An 18,509-nucleotide genomic window follows, 5' to 3' on the forward strand; every position below is an offset into this window, starting at 1 on the left:
TTAGCAGTGTTTTTTTTTTTTTTTAATCACTTTTCCTTTTCCGTGGTTCATTCTGTAATTACTATGCAAATCATCTGGTGATTGTTATTCATGTTAGATGGGCGCTCTCCTAATAGGATCAAAAACTCAAAGCTGCCACTCTCCTCCACTCCTCAGCAAGATGTCGCCCGTTTTTCCTCTTCTGTGTATTTTCACCGTAAAGTTGATCTGATGTGCTCCGAATCCGATTGTGAAGGTTGAAAACTTTCCGTACGGGAGTCAGCAAGTTATGACTGATTTGTTTGGACAGCGCTGAACTAATTTTCAAGACATCTCCTTTTTTTTTTTTTTTTTTTTTGTTCCTTTCGTTTGTGGGGAGAAACAATCTGAGCACCACACCGTACTCTGGAATCTTGTGACAAGTGTGTGTTTCTTTGGCCAGACTCTGCTCTTATCCTTTTAAATTGTAGAAAAACAGCTAATTAAGCAATTGGTGTTGAAGTTTCATAATGGCACACAAAGAGGAAGCCTCTCTATTGTGTCGGGAAACGGCACTTTTCTGTGCTCTTTAATTGAGCATCAGGGCTTTAAAAACAGCATTTCATTTCGTTGTATGGAGGAAGTTGCCGCGTCTCCTGGAACTCCCACTTTTCCTTTCACACTTTGTTTCTTCCCCACCTAATTAGTGGCTCGGGTGTGAGCTGAAGCACACAGGAGATGCTGGCAGCATTTCAGTTAGTGGGCCCTTTGTGGAGGAGCCTGTGATCCACCATGCGAGATTATGCGTTGTTTTTTTTTTTTTTATCAATTTTTGTTCTTGTAAAGAAGGCTCAGGAGAGAAAAATGTAATTTGTGGCTTTAAGCTTGAGTACCTGTCCATTTCTTGAATTCCTGTGTTTGTTTTTCACCTAAAATATTTAAAAATGTGTCTTTTAACTCTCATTTCAGCCTTGGAGGACGAGTTAGACTTTGCCCTTGGGAAACAAACTCCGGCCTTTCTCAGGAAATGTGTCTGCTACATACGCAAGATCTCCAACTTCGACCGCTTCGCCAAGCTGCCCGAGATGGCCAAGTACATGGACATCGTGGTCAGCGGCGACCGGGTCATGCGCAACCAGGAAGCCTACGAGCGCCTTCTGAAGGTCCGGGACGAGTTCATCCCCACCGTCGTGGCGGCGTCCAACCTCCGCGTCTACTCCTCCGTCACGCACTGCGACATGAAGCTGGGCTACTCCCAGGAGGTGGAGAGCCACTACGTGGAGGGCCTGTGCAAGCAGTTCTACGAGGACATGGTGGACATCATCCAGGCCACCGTCCAGCAGAACTTCGACACAGAGACGGACCCGTTGTACGACGAGATCCTGCAGCACCTGTCGCTCTGCAAGACCTACGCCGCCCTCTACGAGTACAAGGCGGAGTCGCTGGACTACCTGCAGGAGTACCTCATGCCGGCGAAGGGGAGCAGGATGAGCCCGATGGTGGTGTACGGGGGACCCTGCACGGGGAAGACCCTGCTGCTCTCTGAGGCCGCCAAACAGGTGAGAACCAATACACTTCCATTGTTGGGGGTCGCCCTCGCTCTCTTTTTTTCTCTCTCGGTTTGGCTGCGGCTGCGTTTCCACCCGCTTGCTCTCGTCTGCTGCTCTGAATTGAGCATGTTGTGTCCGTCTTTGTGCGACAGAGCATGAGGGGGCGTGCAACTGTTCAGCTCCGCTCATCAAACGCTCGCTTGACCATCTGTGTGTCTGCAACGAGAGGGTCCATCGCCATGCGCGACACGCTTCCAGTGTCCTGTGAAGCCATGCAAACGTGTGTGTGTTTGTGCGTGCACATCTGCATCGAACTTTTTAAAACGTCTCATCATTTCCAGTGAAATCCAGAAAGTTTGCCCACATTTAGACCCTTAGGTGCAAACGTATTTGTGCATATGTGTGTGTGTTTTAATGTACACACATTACTCCGTTCACTCTCTGGCTGTGTGTGTGTGTGTGTGTGTGTGCCATCTGGCTACATTAGGATAACACTGCAGCCAAGATCACACAGCAGATAGCCACACATACACCGCTCCCGTCCAACCTTTGGACAAACTGTCACATTACACAGACTTATGTTCAAACCCCTTCAACTATACAAGACACAAAGCAATAAAACAGCGAGCATTTCAGAAGCGAATCTTGATTAAAAAAATCAATCACTTGTTGATTTAAAGGTGTGCAGCTTCTGATTAACGACATTAAACTGTCTAAGGGAACAAAAGCGCACACGTTCCTACCTTATTCAAACATTAAAAACTTGATAAAAGTGCAAATAATTACTCAACTTTGTTCAAATATTTTTAAAAAAAGGATATATGGTCACAGCGCAAAAGTCAAAATATAATTTCTAAGGATGTTTCCATGGGTTGTTTCCATTCGTTGACTTTTCTATCTAACATAGATCGTCAGAATGTGATGTTAGCGATTTATAACAGCATGTTCCTCCTTCTGCAGTGTATTCAGTGGGTTTTCTCTATGGTTGAGTCTTACAGTCTTTGTGTTTATACATTTATCAAAAATAGCTTCTTCTTTTTTTCAACACAGTCAGAAGTGAAAGTAAAACATCCGGGGAAAATGAATAGTCAACTACAGATGTGTATAAACAGTCCATAACAAGCATCTTGAAGAACGAAGCAGAAATCTCTTTAAGTAACCACCGAAAGGCTTCACCATGTTTAATCAGAGCTCCGTCGGGGTCCCGGCTTCACTTCCACAACTCATTAGATAATCCTAATTAACTGTCATGTGCTTAAAGCTTGTTTGTGCTTGCAATTGAATATTTTATCTTAAAGCAACTAAATCATCGCCCACCATAACTCTCGCCCTGCGATGGTTTCCAGCCGGTGGATCTGCTCCGACCTGGAACTCTGAACGGGATGAAGCGGTATAGAAAATGGATGTGACAGGTTTCTATTAGCTGGGTTGTACTCTTTGCTGATTGAACACTTAGCTGCATTAGATGAGATAAAACCGCCTGATAAAACCCTTTTTTTTCCCCCAGTGCTTATGCCTACAAAGCCGCTGCCAATACAGCTTGACTGAACTCACAATCGTGAGTGTGAGTATTGTAATCAAGAGTGCAATTTTTCCAGGGAGCGAGCCCCCAAACCTAAATCTAACGTTTCATACTGTTTTGCTCGATTATTTTGATCTCAGGGCAGATAAAGTCTCCCAGCTTTTCTTCATGATTGAAAGTGAAATGGTCAAACGGCACGCCAGTTCTGGCTCACGTCGAGTTTCCTGAAGTATTTCACAGTGAAAGATGATGTTCTGAATAGCTCCGCGCCTCTCTGCTCTCACCTCTTTCCACGTCTGTGTGGTTTTCGGTGAAGGATCTCGAGCTGAAAAGAGAACGTGGCAGAGAGGCTGCTGCATAATAATAAATTAGACCACAATGTTAATAGGAACAGATAACAAAAGTAATAATTTCAGAGCCTATTAATTCTCTGGTATATTAAAATTCAACCCTTGGGGTGAGTTGAATGCTTGGTTTTGGTATTAGCTCCTCGCCACAGTTCACTGTAATGATAAACAGTTCAAGTCTGTCTGTTTCAGCACCGATGAAGCAGTTCACCTCATCATTTACTAAAAGGATTGGTGTAAAAGATGTGTGTCTGAAATTACATCTGCAGAATACAAATTCATGATTAAGTATTTAAGTCTGATCCCAGATTATCGGAGTTCTTTTCTACTTATGTTTTACCTCCAATATTGCCCCGTGTATGTGTCTCCAGACATTTACCATTTACTCCGAGTTAAAACAAAATATAGTAGCTTGAAATCTTTTGTGGGATTTGTGGCAGAAAGGGGTGTTATTGGATTAAAGCCGTGCGGAAGGAGGTGCGGAATAAAAGCAGAATTGCTCTGGGACCACTCCTCACATCCAGTAGGTGTGATTCACACCTGGCCTGTTTGGCTTGATTTATTTGAACCCCGGAGCATTTCTGTCTTCATTTCGGAGCTCCGAGCGCTCTGGATCTGCTGGAAAATATGAGTCCTTTTTCCTGAGCTGAGCTTTGTGCTTGTTTGCACTGTGAATTAACACGGAGTAGCCACAGTCCTTCTTTAATTTAGCTCAGATATTTGGAACTGCTATTGCTTTCTTATATAACTAAGAAAGTCTGGATAATGGCAAAATTATTATCTTTTCAACTGATAGAGCATTTTTTAGAGGTATGTTGCTGAACATTCATAAAATAAAAGCAGTGGGGATTAGTGCAACTGTGATAAAAAAAATAAAAAAAAAAAAAATATGAAGAGAGTTACTCACTGAAAACTTTTGAATGTCCTGATTTGAAGGCCCTAGCTAAATATTGGGCATGTCTATTTCAAGTAACTCAGACATCAGGATGGATGTCAGGCCATCTGCAGCTTTATGTGTTTGAGCAAGTACCTTGACTTGGATTGTAAACTTGATGGGAGGCCAGAGGAAAGAGTATACAATCATACTGATTTTGACGTAAGACTGGATTTATCTGCTTTTACACTCAACGGATTAGAGAGAAAAACGCAACAATATGACATGAGTAAGCAAGAATGGGACAAGTTGTCACTAGACAGCAGGTTTATCAACTTGCAGCAGATTTGATGGAGGCGGGAGACAAAGATCACAAAAGTCCTGTTTCGCAGGCAGAAATCCTGCAGGAAGGTAGAAAGAGAGAAAGAGAATCTGAGCATATTAAAGCCTAAACTGCTAAACAACTGTCGCACATTTTCAAAATATCAAACACTAAACCTGTCAAACATTCTTTAGCTCAGGTCTTTACATGCCTTAATGTTGGTAAATTAATGGGAGAAGCTATTGTTGATGGCTGGTATGAATTTTTACACTTTACATCTCCAGGTGCTACAGTCAAGACATTTGTTTTACTGTTTTGGCATATTTGAAAGTTTTGAATCTGGTCAATAACAGTAAATGTACAGTCATAGCTGAGAGCTGAAGCTCACACCTCGATGCTCCTTTTTAAAGATAAATGCAAGTGAAGGCGGCACTTTTGTCACTCAGCCTGCTCATACCACTGCTAGAGTAAACTCTATTTATTTATTTATTTATTTATTTATTTATTTATCAAGGACAGTGCATATTGATCAACACTTCTTTTCTGGAAGAAGTGTAAATATGCCAGAATTAGCCATGGGCTAATTTACATCTGTAGTCCCTGGGCAGGTTGTTAAAATGGAAAATAAAAGCCATTCGTACAAAAAGATCTCATCCACAATACAGTATAATACAATAAAATACAATACAGACATACAATACAGAAGACGTTAGGGACATATGGGAAAAAACAGTGATAGAATTTTAGCTTATACTTGTCCATGACTACATTTTTGGTCTGTTTTGAGCCATCTAAACCTTTCCTTCAAAGTTGGAGAGTTTTTCTTATGCTTTGACCGAAAGTCAACTTTTTTTATGTTCTTTTTAATTGGAGTTCTGAAATCTCAGCATCTCTGAGCCCACCATGTTTGACTTCTATCCCCAAGGCATCAATACAGTTTTGCGAGTGTGTGTAAGCACATAAAACAGCTTTTCACATCATCAGCCAAATCAAACACAATTGCACATTAAGAAAAAAATGTATTTGGTGATGATTAGCTGTTCAAGTGACCATTAGCACTATATATACAAGTCTGTAATGGTTTCCTAATTGTGCAAAGGCTGATTTAGCACAGTTAGGGGATATTGCTAATTCAGAAATGAGTCTTTAGGGATGCTGCTGAATTTGGTGGACATGAAAATGGCTGTCATTTATTGTTTGTGAGAATGGTTTTAATTAGGGATATATAAACTTTAATTCATGGCTCACTGCAATAGTCAGAGTTGGGCTTGCGCGCAGACATTTGTAACTTTATGATCTCAGCTGTGTTCTCAGATTCATTCTGTGTATGCACCATCACAAATCTCATGAACTGAATTAAATATTACCAAATAATTCCAGAAATTATTGATATTACATGCAGCAGTTTATTAAAATCATGTTCTCTTTCATAGCATTCGTTTCGATGTCTCACTATGGGATACGCCCCCAGCGTATGCCTCAGAAGCATTTATCTCACTACGCCAATCCTGATTGGCTGGTGATCGCGACGCCCACCGAGGGTGGAGCCACCTACCCTTTAAGTAGCCTGCGTCATCTGCGCAGCGTCACTCAAGCACCTCTTCTCGCTTCGTGTAGCATATCTCTATCCTCAGTGACAGCTAGCTTAACTGTTCACAGACGGAGCTATCTCTGCTCCATCGCCGAGCGCTAGCTGCCACACTTCGCGACCCTCCAGCCTTCACCATAGCCTGGAGAGTCCTTACCTGACCACACCACGGGACGGTGGACGCGGTTTAGCACACCAGCTAACTCCGTCCTTCTGAATTAGCACACCAGCTAATTTCGCGGCGCCTCAGGTTAGCTTCCAGCTAACCACGATGGACGCCCACGCTTCTCACACCAGAGGAGATGGAGACTCCGGGGCCCGGGCCTGCGCCTGCGGCAATAAGATATCGAGCCGCGACTCACACCAGGTCTGCTCGTTTTGCCTCGGGCTGCAACACGCCCGGCAGGCTATCGAGGCCCCAGGCTCCTGCAAGCATTGCGCCCGCTTCACCGCCAAGAGTCTCCGACGACGCCTAGCACGCCAAGCTAGCTCGTCCGGTCAGGACCCCTTCATTCCTGCGGGTGACACACCTGTCACCAGCGGGGAGAAGGAAGGTGACGATGCGGTTGTCGGCCCGCGCGCTAGCGGCAGCTGGGGCTCCCAGCTGGACCTAGCCGCCCCGACTCCGCTCGCAGAAGACGTTTTGGAGTTGGACTATGAGGATGACTACGAGACAATCTCGGAGCTCCTCATATCCGAGGAGGAGAGTGAGGACGATGTCCTCATTCCCTCCGCTCAGCTTGCCGCTCAGCCCGCCACACCAGGCGCTGAGGCTGTCCTCGGGGACGAGGAGGGGAGCGCGCCCGCTCCCTCCGCTGTCAGCATGGACATGCAGGCCGTGTGTAAACGCGCTGCATCCCGGCTGAACATCCCCTGGCCTGAAGCGATAACGGAGACCACCAGGTCCCGTTATGAAGGGAAGAAATTCCCTCAGGCTGCGAGGACAGCTAAGCAGCTGCTCCCCGTCTTCCCCGAGCTGCTCGACGAGTTGTCCTCCTCATGGAAGGATCACCCGTTCAGCGGCAGAAGCTCCATCCACGGAGCTTCCTCCCTGGATTGCGAGGGCATGGAGAAGCTCGGTATTCTCCGTATGCCCCCCATGGAGCCGCTAGTCGCTGCACATTTGCACCCGCGGCTAGCCGCTTCATCCAGGGATCCCACGCTGCCCTCCAAAGCGGACCGCGTCCAGTCCGCCATGACTGAGCGGGCTTACAAGGCAGCAGCACTGGCTGTCAGGGCGCTTAATGTCTCCTCCATGCTCTCCGCTTACCAAGCGGAGCTGTTTGAGGACATGGCGACCAAACCTGACCCAGCGGTGTGGGACGAGATTACCGTGATAACGGACATCTGCCTCCGCGTGCAGCGCTGTGCGGTCCAGGCCACGGGTAAGTCTCTGGGGACGATGGTGTTACAGGAGCGAGCCAGATGGCTCAACCTGTCTAACCTATCGGACAGAGAGAAGGAGGACATGTTGGACATGCCGATCACACCAGACGGCATTTTTGGCTCCGCTCTCGCCTCAATGCAGCAGCGCTGCGAGGCGAAGAAGAGGGAGGATGAAGCTCTCCAGCTCTGCCTCCCGCGCAAAGCCGAGCGTCCACCTGCCCCAGCCCCGCGGCAGAGCGCCGCGCAGGCTACGGCACGTCCTTCTTTCCCTCAGTTTAAAATCCCCACACGGCCGAAAGCCCGTCCTGCCCCTGCTGGTCCACCCAGACAGGAGGTGAGGTCCGGCTGGCCCAGAAAGGCCACTGCAGCGACAGCAGCTCTGCCGTCACAGAACGAGCAGTCTGCCGGTCCGCAGGCCAGGAAGAAGAAGAAGCCGACCTGATGGTCTCCTTCCTCAGACCGGTGCCGGGGCTGCACGTTCAGCAGCCCCACCTGTCTTTCTTCCTCAGCGTGCTTGGTTCGATTTCCGGAGCCCACGAGTCCCCGCTACTGCGTGCGCTCCCCGAAGTCACACAAGCACACTTCACTGTTCTTGTTTAATAAAAAGTGCTCCACTGCCGCATCCAGACCGCAGGTCGAGGGCGCAGTCACAATTAACAAACAAGAACATAAACAGTTCTGTGTCGCTCCCGGTTCCGGAGCGGGTGACGTCCCGTCTCCGGTCCCGGAGCTACACCGGACCTGTCAATGCACTAACACCCGGCGCATGCGCAGTGGCGCACGCCGGTTGCAACCGCATCTTGTCACTAGGGGGCGCCATAACACCGTTTATGGAGTCTCCAGTGACAGGCGGTCTGACAGACGCTGTCACATCACTCTGCCTGAGGACAGAGAGATGGGCCGCGCTCCCCAGCTCAGCCTGGGTCCTGAGAACGATATCGCGGGGTTACAGGCTTCAGTTTGCAGCCGTTCCCCCTCGTTTCTCTGGTATAGTGCATTCTCAGGCGCGCGGAGAGTCAGCTCGTGTTCTCCAGGAGGAAATTCACTCGCTATTGGAAAAGAGAGCAATATGCGTGGTGCCTCCCGGACAATGTCAGAGCGGCTTTTATTCCAGGTATTTCCTGGTCCCCAAACGAGGAGGGACCGGGATTCGCCCAATCCTGGATCTCCGGGCTCTGAACAAATACCTCAGAACATACCAGTTCAGGATGCTTACACACGCATCCCTGCTGCGTATGGTGCGTCGGAACGACTGGTTCACGTCAGTCGACCTCAAAGACGCATATTTCCACATTCCGATATATCCTCCTCACAGGAAATATCTGAGGTTTGCTTTTCAGGGTGTTTGTTACGAGTACAGAGTGCTGCCCTTCGGGTTATCTCTGAGCCCAAGGGTGTTTGTGCGTTGTACGGAAGCGGCCATTGCCCCGCTGCGGCGACAGGGCATCAGGCTGGCCACGTACCTGGACGATTGGCTCCTCCTGGCACGGTCCAGAGAGGACGCCATCGCGCAAACGCACATCCTCATAAAACACCTGATCGACCTGGGTTTTATGATAAACTCGGAAAAGAGTGTATTATCTCCAGTGCAGAAAATAATCTTCCTGGGGTTATCACTCGACTCGGTGTCCTTCACGGCCCGTCTGTCAGCGGCGAGGGTGAACGTTTTCAGAGCCTGCCTCTCGCGTTTCACCCTGCGCAATCTGGTCCCCTTCAGATTATGCCTCCGACTACTGGGCCTGATGGCTTCGGCCATCCTTGTAGTCCGGCTCGGCCGTCTGTACATGAGGGATTTTCAGCTGTGGGTGCGTTCCCTCAGGCTGAATCCCGTGCGTCATGGTGCACGGAGGGTGACGGTCAGTGCGCAATGCGTAATGGCACTGCGTCGCTGGCGCCACCCGGCTTGTCTGGTGACAGGGGTGCCTATGGGCCCCGTACTGTCCCGGAAAGTGATCACCACAGACGCGAGCATGTCGGGCTGGGGTGGTATATGCGAGGACCGTTACGTGAGGGGCGTCTGGAGCGAGGATCTCCAGCGCGCTCACATAAACTACCTCGAGCTCTTGGCGGTGTTTCTCACGCTGAGACGCTTTCTCCCGCTTCTCAGGGGACATCATGTCCTGGTGAGAACGGACAATACGACGACGGTGGCATATATCAACCGTCACGGAGGTCTGCGCTCCCGGCAATTACACATGCTGGCACGCAGACTGATCCTGTGGAGCAGCGTCCGCCTCCGGTCTCTGAGAGCCACCCATGTCCCGGGGGCTCTGAACCGGGGGGCGGACCTGTTGTCCAGGGGTGCGCCGCTCTACGGGGAATGGATGTTACATCCAGCCCTCGTGGAGCAGGTGTGGGCCCGCTTTGGCAGAGCCACTGTGGATCTGTTCGCGTCGAGAGAGAACGCGCAATGTCCGCTGTTTTTCTCAATACGCGATCCAGGTGCGCCGCTCGGCGTGGACGCGCTCGCGCACGTCTGGCCGTCGGTCCTCCTATATGCTTTTCCCCCGTTGGCTTTGATTCCCCCGACTCTGGACAGAGTCAGGGAGCATCGCCACACGCTGGTTCTGATAGCTCCGCAGTGGCCGGCCATGCACTGGCTAGCGGAGGTTTATCAGCTCCTGTCGGGGCAGCCATGGCAGCTTCCCCTCCGCAGGGACATGCTGTCACAGGCAGGGGGAGCAGTTTTTCACCCACATCCGGAGCGCCTGGCTCTTTGGGCCTGGCCCCTGAGTGGTGTAATTTAAATACTGCTGGACTCCCTCAGAATGTGATTAACACTATTCAGAGTGCTAGAGCAGCCTCCACTAGGTCTCTTTATGACTGTAAGTGGAGGGTGTTTGAGGAGTGGTGTCAGAAAAAAGGACACATCTCCTTTCAGTGCACTGTTGGTGTTATTTTGTCATTCTTGCAGGACTTGATTGACAAACGTAAAGCCTTCTCCACAATAAAGGTGTATCTGGCTGCAATTGCCGCGTGCCATGTGGGGTTTGGTGGAAAAACGGTCAGCCAGCATCCTTTGGTCTGCCGTTTCATGAAAGGGGCACGCAGGCTGCTTCCTGTTTGCAGGCCGCTGGCGCCCCCATGGGACTTGGCGGTGGTTTTAAATGGGCTCTCCAGAGCTCCGTTTGAACCACTGGAGGAGGTGAGCTTGAAGCATCTGTCTCTGAAGACAGCGCTGCTTCTAGCTTTGGCCTCTGCCAAGCGTGTTAGTGACATTCATGCACTCTCAGTGCACTCCTCGTGCACTCAGTTTGCCCCTGGGAATGCCAGGGTGTCACTGAAGCCCCACCTGGCCTTCGTGCCCAAGGTGGTGGGCTCATGCTCTCCTATTGTTCTTACAGCATTTTCTCCACCGCCATTTTCTTCTCCGGAAGAACAGCGGCTGCACGTGCTGTGTCCAGTCCGTGCCTTGCGGATTTATATGGACAGGACAATGGGGTTTCGGGAAGGTGACCAGCTCTTTGTGTCCTGGGCGCGCCCCTGCAGGGGCAGACCCATCACGAAGCAGCGACTCTCCCACTGGATTGTGGGAGCGATCGCCCTGGCCTACACGTGTCAAGGTCTTCAGGCCCCTGTGGGCCTGCGGGCCCATTCTACACGTGGCCTGGCTGCATCCTGGGCCCTGTGTAAAGGGGTGTCAATTCAGGAGATTTGTGCAGCAGCGAGCTGGTCTTCACCACTCACCTTCGTCCGCTTTTATAAGCTGGACATCCCTGCTCTGAGCCTGGCTCATGCAGTACTGACTGCGGGGCTCTCTTAGGGCAGGGGGGAGGGCCTTTCCTGAGAGCTGGTGGTCAATCGAGATAAGCATGTCTGGCAATACGGGAGTTTCCATATCCCATAGTGAGACATCGAAACGAATGCTATGAAAGAGAACTTTAGGTTACTTAACGTAACCCCGGTTCTCAGAGTAGCATGAGTGAGATGTCTCACCAGACAGCCCTTCTTGCTGGGCGAAGCGAGAAGAGGTGCTTATTTTGAGTGACGCTGCGCAGATGACGCAGGCTACTTAAAGGGTAGGTGGCTCCACCCTCGGTGGGCGTCGCGATCACCAGCCAATCAGGATTGGCGTAGTGAGATAAATGCTTCTGAGGCATACGCTGGGGGCGTATCCCATAGTGAGACATCTCACTCATGCTACTCTGAGAACCGGGGTTACGTTAAGTAACCTAAAGTTACATGGTGGAAATATTATGTAGAATTTTTTCCACAGATGCATGCCCTTTCATATTCAGTTTTATAAACTTCGCCGCTGCCATCATTTTTGACATACAGACTGAACTACACATGTAAAATCTATTTTAACTTGTAAATACTCTGATTCTGTGCATCTCTCTTTTTACTCTCCCGCTCTCAAACACAGTCAGTCACGTATATAGTAATCGTTATCAGTGTTGCCCTAGAAGTGTCAAATAACATCTTAACACTTCCTGAAATCTCAGTTGAGCCTTTTAATGTATTCATGAATGAAATTATAAGATCAGGGTAGACTCCAGATTAGAGATGTTCTCATTCATAGAATAAATCTCACGATGAAGTACAAGAATTTAAATTTCGGTATTCATGACTTTGATTATTCAAGAACATTAAAAATTAACGTCACTACATTGTATGCGTGTTTATGCATCTAATGAAAGTCAAATTTGGTGTAGTACAGATATAGTGCCATGAGTGAGGATTGTATTAAAGCCCTAACTTCCTATGTCAGGATAACAGTTGATTTGGTCATTATTTTCATGCCTCCTTATCTGATAATTCAACATGTCATTCCCAAACATTATGAAACGACAATTGCATTTAAGGAACTTTTTTTTTTTTTACAAATGTTGAGTTTGAAGAACATAAATTCTAACCATACCCTCTCTTTGCTGTTTTTCAGGCCTACACATGGCTGCAGAAAGAGATGGGACCTGAAACCGACCCGGTGGTCGTTGTTCGTTTTATTGGCTCCAGCCAGCTCTCCACAGACCTACGAACCCTCCTCCAGAGCATCTGTGAACAGATTGCAATAAACTACCGCTGCCTGATTCACTTTTTGCCTAACAAGATTCAGGAGATGAGGGAACTCCTGATCAACCTCCTTGGGGAATCATCATTCCACAGGCCCCTGGTCATCGTCCTGGATGCTCTTGAACAGCTCTCAGATGCTGATGAAGCTCGCAAGCTGTGGTGGCTTCCCATACACCTGCCTCGGACAGTTCGCATTGTCGTTTCAACGTTGCCCAACAAGCACGGCATTTTGCAGAAGCTCCGTCATCTCATCCACGATGAGGGGTATTATGTGGAATTAATTCAGCGAGACCGCAAAGTCTGCAGCCAAACCTTAAAACAGCAGCTGTTGGGTGTGAAGAGAAAGGTGACCTCAGGCCAACAGATCTATGTCAATGAGGCACTTGCCAAGTGTACGTTGCCGATGTTTGTCAACCTCATCTACAGAGAAGTAGTTCACTGGAGGTCCCACAAAGATGTAGATGATAGATCGCTATGCTCCACAGTGCATGAGAGCATAGAACAACTCTTCTATTCTGTGGAGAACAAGTTGGGCCAGAGATTTGTCTTCAGAGCATTAGGGTACATCACCATGGCCAAGGCTGGACTGACCGAGGTTGAACTTGAAGACATCTTGTCTCTTGATAACATAGTTCTCGGCGATGTAATTGTCGCAACTTACCTCAAAAATCCTCTGAGGATCTCCTACGACCTAGTTGCAAAGCTCAAGGAAGAGCTAGAAGGCTATCTGGTGGAACGACAGGTACGAAACGTCACCTTGATGGTCTGGGCCAACAGGCACCTCCATCTCATAGCCCAGAAACTATATCTCAGCAATGAAGAGGATGTCCACCAAATGCACAGCCTATTGGCAGAGTATTTCCTTGGGGCATGGTCAGGTGGCAGGAAGAAGATCTTCACATACGACAATAATCATTTCACTTCCCTGAACATTTCCCATCACAAAAATCCTCATCAGCAGTCCCATGAAAAACCATCTTCTGACAAGTACTCCTACGACAGACAAACCCCTGAACAGCCTTGGGTGTTCCAGTGCAACCTTCTGGAGCCTGACATTTTCTTTGTCAATCACAGAAAGATGACGGAGCTGGTGTACCACCTCACCAGGAGTGGGCGCACTGATGATCTCATGTTTGGGGTCATCATGAACTTCAGCTGGCTGTACACAATGATCAAGATTGGCCAGTTTGACAAGGCTTTAACAGACATTGACCTAGCTTACAGCTATAGTCAAGAAAAGAGCTGAAGTTTCTCGCCACCACGCTCCGTAGCATCAAGGTAAAAGTGCTGAAGAACCCAGCATCGCTGTCTGCAGAACTGCAGCAAAGGCTGCTGCCAGTTGTCACCTCCCTTCCAAAGCTCAGACACCTACTCCTCGAGTGTGACAAAGATGGCCCAAAATACTGCTCTATTGTGCCTCTCCATTCCTCAATGGATGTGACCTACAGTCCAGAAAGGCTTCCGCTGTGTGCAAGCTACATGCAGATTGTGGAGATCTTGCCCACTTTAGCCCCGAATATAGTCCTCGTAGCACTAGAAGACGGATCTGTCAGCACCTGGGATGTAGAGAGCAGACAGCTTCTTCGGCAGATCGACACAGCAAGATCAGTTGTGCTGGGAATCAGGCTTACCTCTGATGAAAAGTATCTGGTCGTTGCAACAACCAAAAATACCCTGCTCATCTATGATAATCACAAGTCTTGCCTTTTATCGGAGGTTGAAATAAAGGGGTCCAAGCATGCTGGCATCACCGGTGGGGTTGCCTTTATCAATGGTTTCACTTTGTCCACCCATCATGCTTTGGCTTGGCTTGAAGCCAGTAAAGACGTCAATGTCATTGACCTCCTCTATGGCTGGCCTCTCTACCAGTTTCATTGCTGGTATGAAGTGACTTGTGTCCAGTGCTCGCCTGATGGAATGTATGCCTTCTGTGGCCAGTACCTTAATACCGCATCCATCTTTCATCTGGGAAATGGGGACAAACTGGCCACCGTGACATCTGAGTTCTCCGGTGGATTTGTCAAGTCTATCCTCGTGCTAGACACCCTCCACCAAATGGTGATGATTGACAACGAAGGAAGCTTGTCAGTATGGAACACCAAAGAGATCACCAACCCGAGGCTGATGGAGGACTATGACTGCAGAGGGGATGACAGTGAAGTGGTGGGCATTGAGCTGTCTGAAGACCAGCGCTCCATTCTCCTTTGCAAAGCAAGGAGCATTGAAGTTCTCGACACAAAAGTATGGAAAATGGTAGAGAAGTTCAAAGCAAAACGCACTGAGCGCTTTGTTGCTGCTGTTCTCTCCAAAAATGGACAAAGCATTGTGGCCTCCATGGAGAACACCTCCTCTATCTTTGTCTGGAGAAGGGACAGTGGACAGTGCATGGCTAGCCTGATCGAAATCTCAGGTGCTATTGTTAAACTCATCAAATCGGTCCATCACAACCTGCTACTGTCTGTTGCCAGCAGTGGAGTTCTGTCTGTTTGGGACATCGATATCATCACCGCCATGTCCAACATTGACAAAACAGGCAAGAAGATTCAGACCTTGCAGCTGTCGGGCAGAGAGGACTACGTGTTTACCATGGACGGCTCAGAAGCTGTCCACAAGTGGAACTTTGGCACTGGCTTCATTGAGACCATCTTCAAGCACGAGGGCATAGTAGAGAACTGTGTCCTTACCTCCTCAGGGGACCTCATGGTGACTTCAGATGACAAGTCCAGTCAATACATCTGGCAAACTGCAACAGGAGAAAACATCTTTCGCATCAATGGACAAAGAATATCACAGCTGCTAATCACCCACAATGACCAGTTTGTGGTGTCCCTCTGTGAGCAGAATGCCTCGAGAGTCTGGAGGTTGGCCACCGGGCACAAAGTGTGCAACATCTTAGTCACTCTCCAAAATGCTCTCATCACCACAGCAAACACTTTCTTGGTGGGGACGTCCAAAAACAAGCTACTTGCTGTCAGCTTGTGGTCAGGCAGTGTATCAAAGAAATTCGTCTGTGATGACGGCATTACCATCGTCAACTTCAAGCTCATTCCTGACTGCCCAGACTGCGTAGTCTTCATCACGTCCACAGAGACCGTCTTCATCTGGAGTGTTGCAGATGAGTCCGTGTGCAGGCGAGTCCAACTACCAACCAACTTTCTGAAAAATCTCGAGGACTTCCAGATCTCACCCAATGGGAAATTAGGAATTGTCTCAAAAGGCGACGAGAATATTAACGTCCTTGATCTTCACAGTGGGAAGCTGAGGCTTGTCCATGCTGCAGGTATAATCTGGCGCCAGAAATTATCAAGGGACGGACGTTATCTTGTATATGTCTGTTTTCGGAACTGTGATGAAGATGACGATGCTGGTGTCGTGTCCAATCTAATTGTGATGCGCCTTGCAGATGGTAAGAGCATTGGAACGTGCTCACTTTACAAGACCCCCACCTTCCTGTCTCTCTCCCAGCGAGCACTGAACATCATCATTGGCTTTGAGGACGGCAGCATTGGCACATACACAGTTGTCGATCGAGTGGATGCTGCCCTGAAGATCAAGATAGCCACATCCAACAGCCGACAGATTGTCAACAATGCCTCACAAAAAGTGCGACCCAAATGCGGAAATCATTCCTTTAAAAGTGTTGCCGACTGCACTTGGAGGGAGTCGACGGAGGTTTTCTCAAGGGACAGCCCTATCAATGTTTCAGACTCTGGAGAAGGTGAGTCAACAACGCCTACAAAAAAGACTGAACTGCTGCAGTCATAGGTGAACAATCGGCAGGGGGCAGTTGGAACGGGAGCGTGAAGACGGGACGAAGCTTTGAATCTCTGGGGTTGCAGTTGATTCTTGTTTACAGCCACGTGATTCAGCTGCAGATGTCAGCCCTCTGGGTAGTTATCGGGCCGACCAGAAAAACGCTGCACTCAAGTTATGTATTACTTACTTCCAAATTGTGATACTTTTTGTTTTACACATGAAGACTGTTAGAAAAAAAAATAGTTTTTGAAGAAAAAAAAAGGAAAAATGTAATTTCTGTGAGATATTAGGTTGCCATTATGTGTCCTTTTTGCATTTGAAGAACAAAGTTATTATTCAAATGTCTCATTTTCAAAGCCATTCCAGTAATTTTGCCACTTTCATTGTACCCTATGTTTGTTTATGTTGTGCACATTAAGCCATAATGTTAGTCTTAAAAGAATATATTTATGTTTGTATGAACATCAGGCTGTACTGTACAAAAAAGAAAGAACTATGAACATATGTACATATCTCTTTTTGGCTGCTGCAATTTGTGCAACTCCTTAAAAATGTTATGTTGTGCTTAATGCAATCAAAGTGAGTGCCTGGAATTTAAAATGTTCTTTATGTGCAGATTACAAGATTTATGAAAATGCAGGGACTTTGTAAACACAGTATACGCACCGGAACACGATACTTGCATCGACGTCGAATCGAAACGATCAGTGTGGACTTCGAAAGAGTCTGAAGCAGTCAACAACCTGTGAGACTGATGACGTTGCTCTTTGTATTGATAGCTGTAGAAATTTGTCGGAACAGTTTACGTGAGTCTGATGCGAACTTACCTGCAGTCGCATCAACGTGTGCGCTGTTCATTTAATGGGATACACCACTATTGAGCATACAGTGTAGCATAGCACCATACACATTCACGCCTTAACAGTGTACTTGCTTTAGGTTTAGTGGAGTGTGTTAAGATGTTTCAGTATCAGAGGACAGAGTGATTAGCCAAGTGTTTTACCGAAACAGCTCGGCCATGTGACTATGTTTAGAAATTTAGACTGTAGGTGGAAGCACTTTATAAGTGGTTTGTGAGAACTTATTAAACTTATTCATATGAAACATTGTACAAATTGTTTGAAGTAATTTAGATTTGTGTTTAAAAAAAAAAAAGGTGTTGGGTTTGCTTACAGGAACACACAGGCCATCCAGGTACTTGCAGGCTACAGGTGACACACTTGAAAAGCTACATTCTCTCTATTATAAACCTGGTAGCAACAGGAAGAAGAATAATGGCGCTGTTCATTTTTACAGTCAACTTCAAAAATGAGCACTTCAAAAATCTTCGGAGCTGATGGAAAAATGTGAAGAGGGTTTCAACATTTTCAATTCATTTCAAAGCCTGTGGTTGTTTATCAAACCTTTGCAAAACAATGAAAAACAGACCGTGAGAAGTTTAACAGTGTGAATGTGTGAGGGGAAAAAAAGGATAATTTTAGATTTGGTTGCTTTTGTGAACATCTGAGCACAAATTAAAAGCAGAAGTAGCATTTTTAAATGTACTTTTCTACATATACATGCACTTTCTGCTTCTATTTTGAATTCTTTGTCACCTTTTTCCCTTTTTTTTTTTTTTTTTCCCCAACACAGTCACACTTCGAATTTCTCCAGTAAGAGTTTCCTCTCAGCTTCACAGAAGGTGATATACCACAGCGGGTTTTGAAATTCTCTCTCATTTCGCAAGCTCCCAATCTTTTTGACCCTCGTTTGAGCCGGCGGAAAATGACTTGGGCTGGCATTTTGACAGGCTGAAATTAAAGCTCTCAAGATCTGCTGACAATCTAAAGGAACATTTAGGAGGTTGTGAGGTTTGTAACCTTGCAGCTGCAGTGATAGCTTTTTCTAAAGCATGCTTGTAATAACCCAGGATTTAATTTGTGTTTGGCAGTTTTGAGCATATCGTTCTGTAGGCATGGCAGAAAAAAAAACAACAACACAGATTCCACTTTGACATATACTTTGTGAAGGGCTATTGCATCTTCTTTTATGTTTCTTTGTTTTGACTTTTCAAAATAGAAGCCCTTGGATGATTTAAAACTGGGTAGCAGCACTGAGCTTTAAAATGCTTTATCTCTCTCTAAACTCAAGACTTCCCAAAACAAAAAAGGAGGATATTATAACATGTAATTGCCAAAGTCCCAGTTACACTTT

The 18,509-nt window shown here is 47.3% G+C and overlaps 1 protein-coding gene across 1 annotated transcript in view; it reads left to right on the forward strand.

Moving 5' to 3' along the window:
- Window positions 1-16,953, forward strand: part of LOC115383880 (NACHT and WD repeat domain-containing protein 2) — a 56,635-nt gene extending 39,682 nt beyond the window's left edge. Inside the window, 3 exon segments of the mRNA XM_030086090.1 lie at window positions 928-1,517; window positions 12,430-13,792; window positions 13,795-16,953. Of these exon segments, the coding sequence (XP_029941950.1) occupies window positions 928-1,517; window positions 12,430-13,792; window positions 13,795-16,325 (4,484 nt within the window). The 3' untranslated portion in view covers window positions 16,326-16,953.
- The last annotated feature ends 1,556 nt before the right edge of the window (window positions 16,954-18,509 follow it).

This window comes from Salarias fasciatus, chromosome 3, assembly GCF_902148845.1.
Source record: "Salarias fasciatus chromosome 3, fSalaFa1.1, whole genome shotgun sequence".
In the NCBI taxonomy this organism is placed as follows: domain Eukaryota; kingdom Metazoa; phylum Chordata; class Actinopteri; order Blenniiformes; family Blenniidae; genus Salarias; species Salarias fasciatus.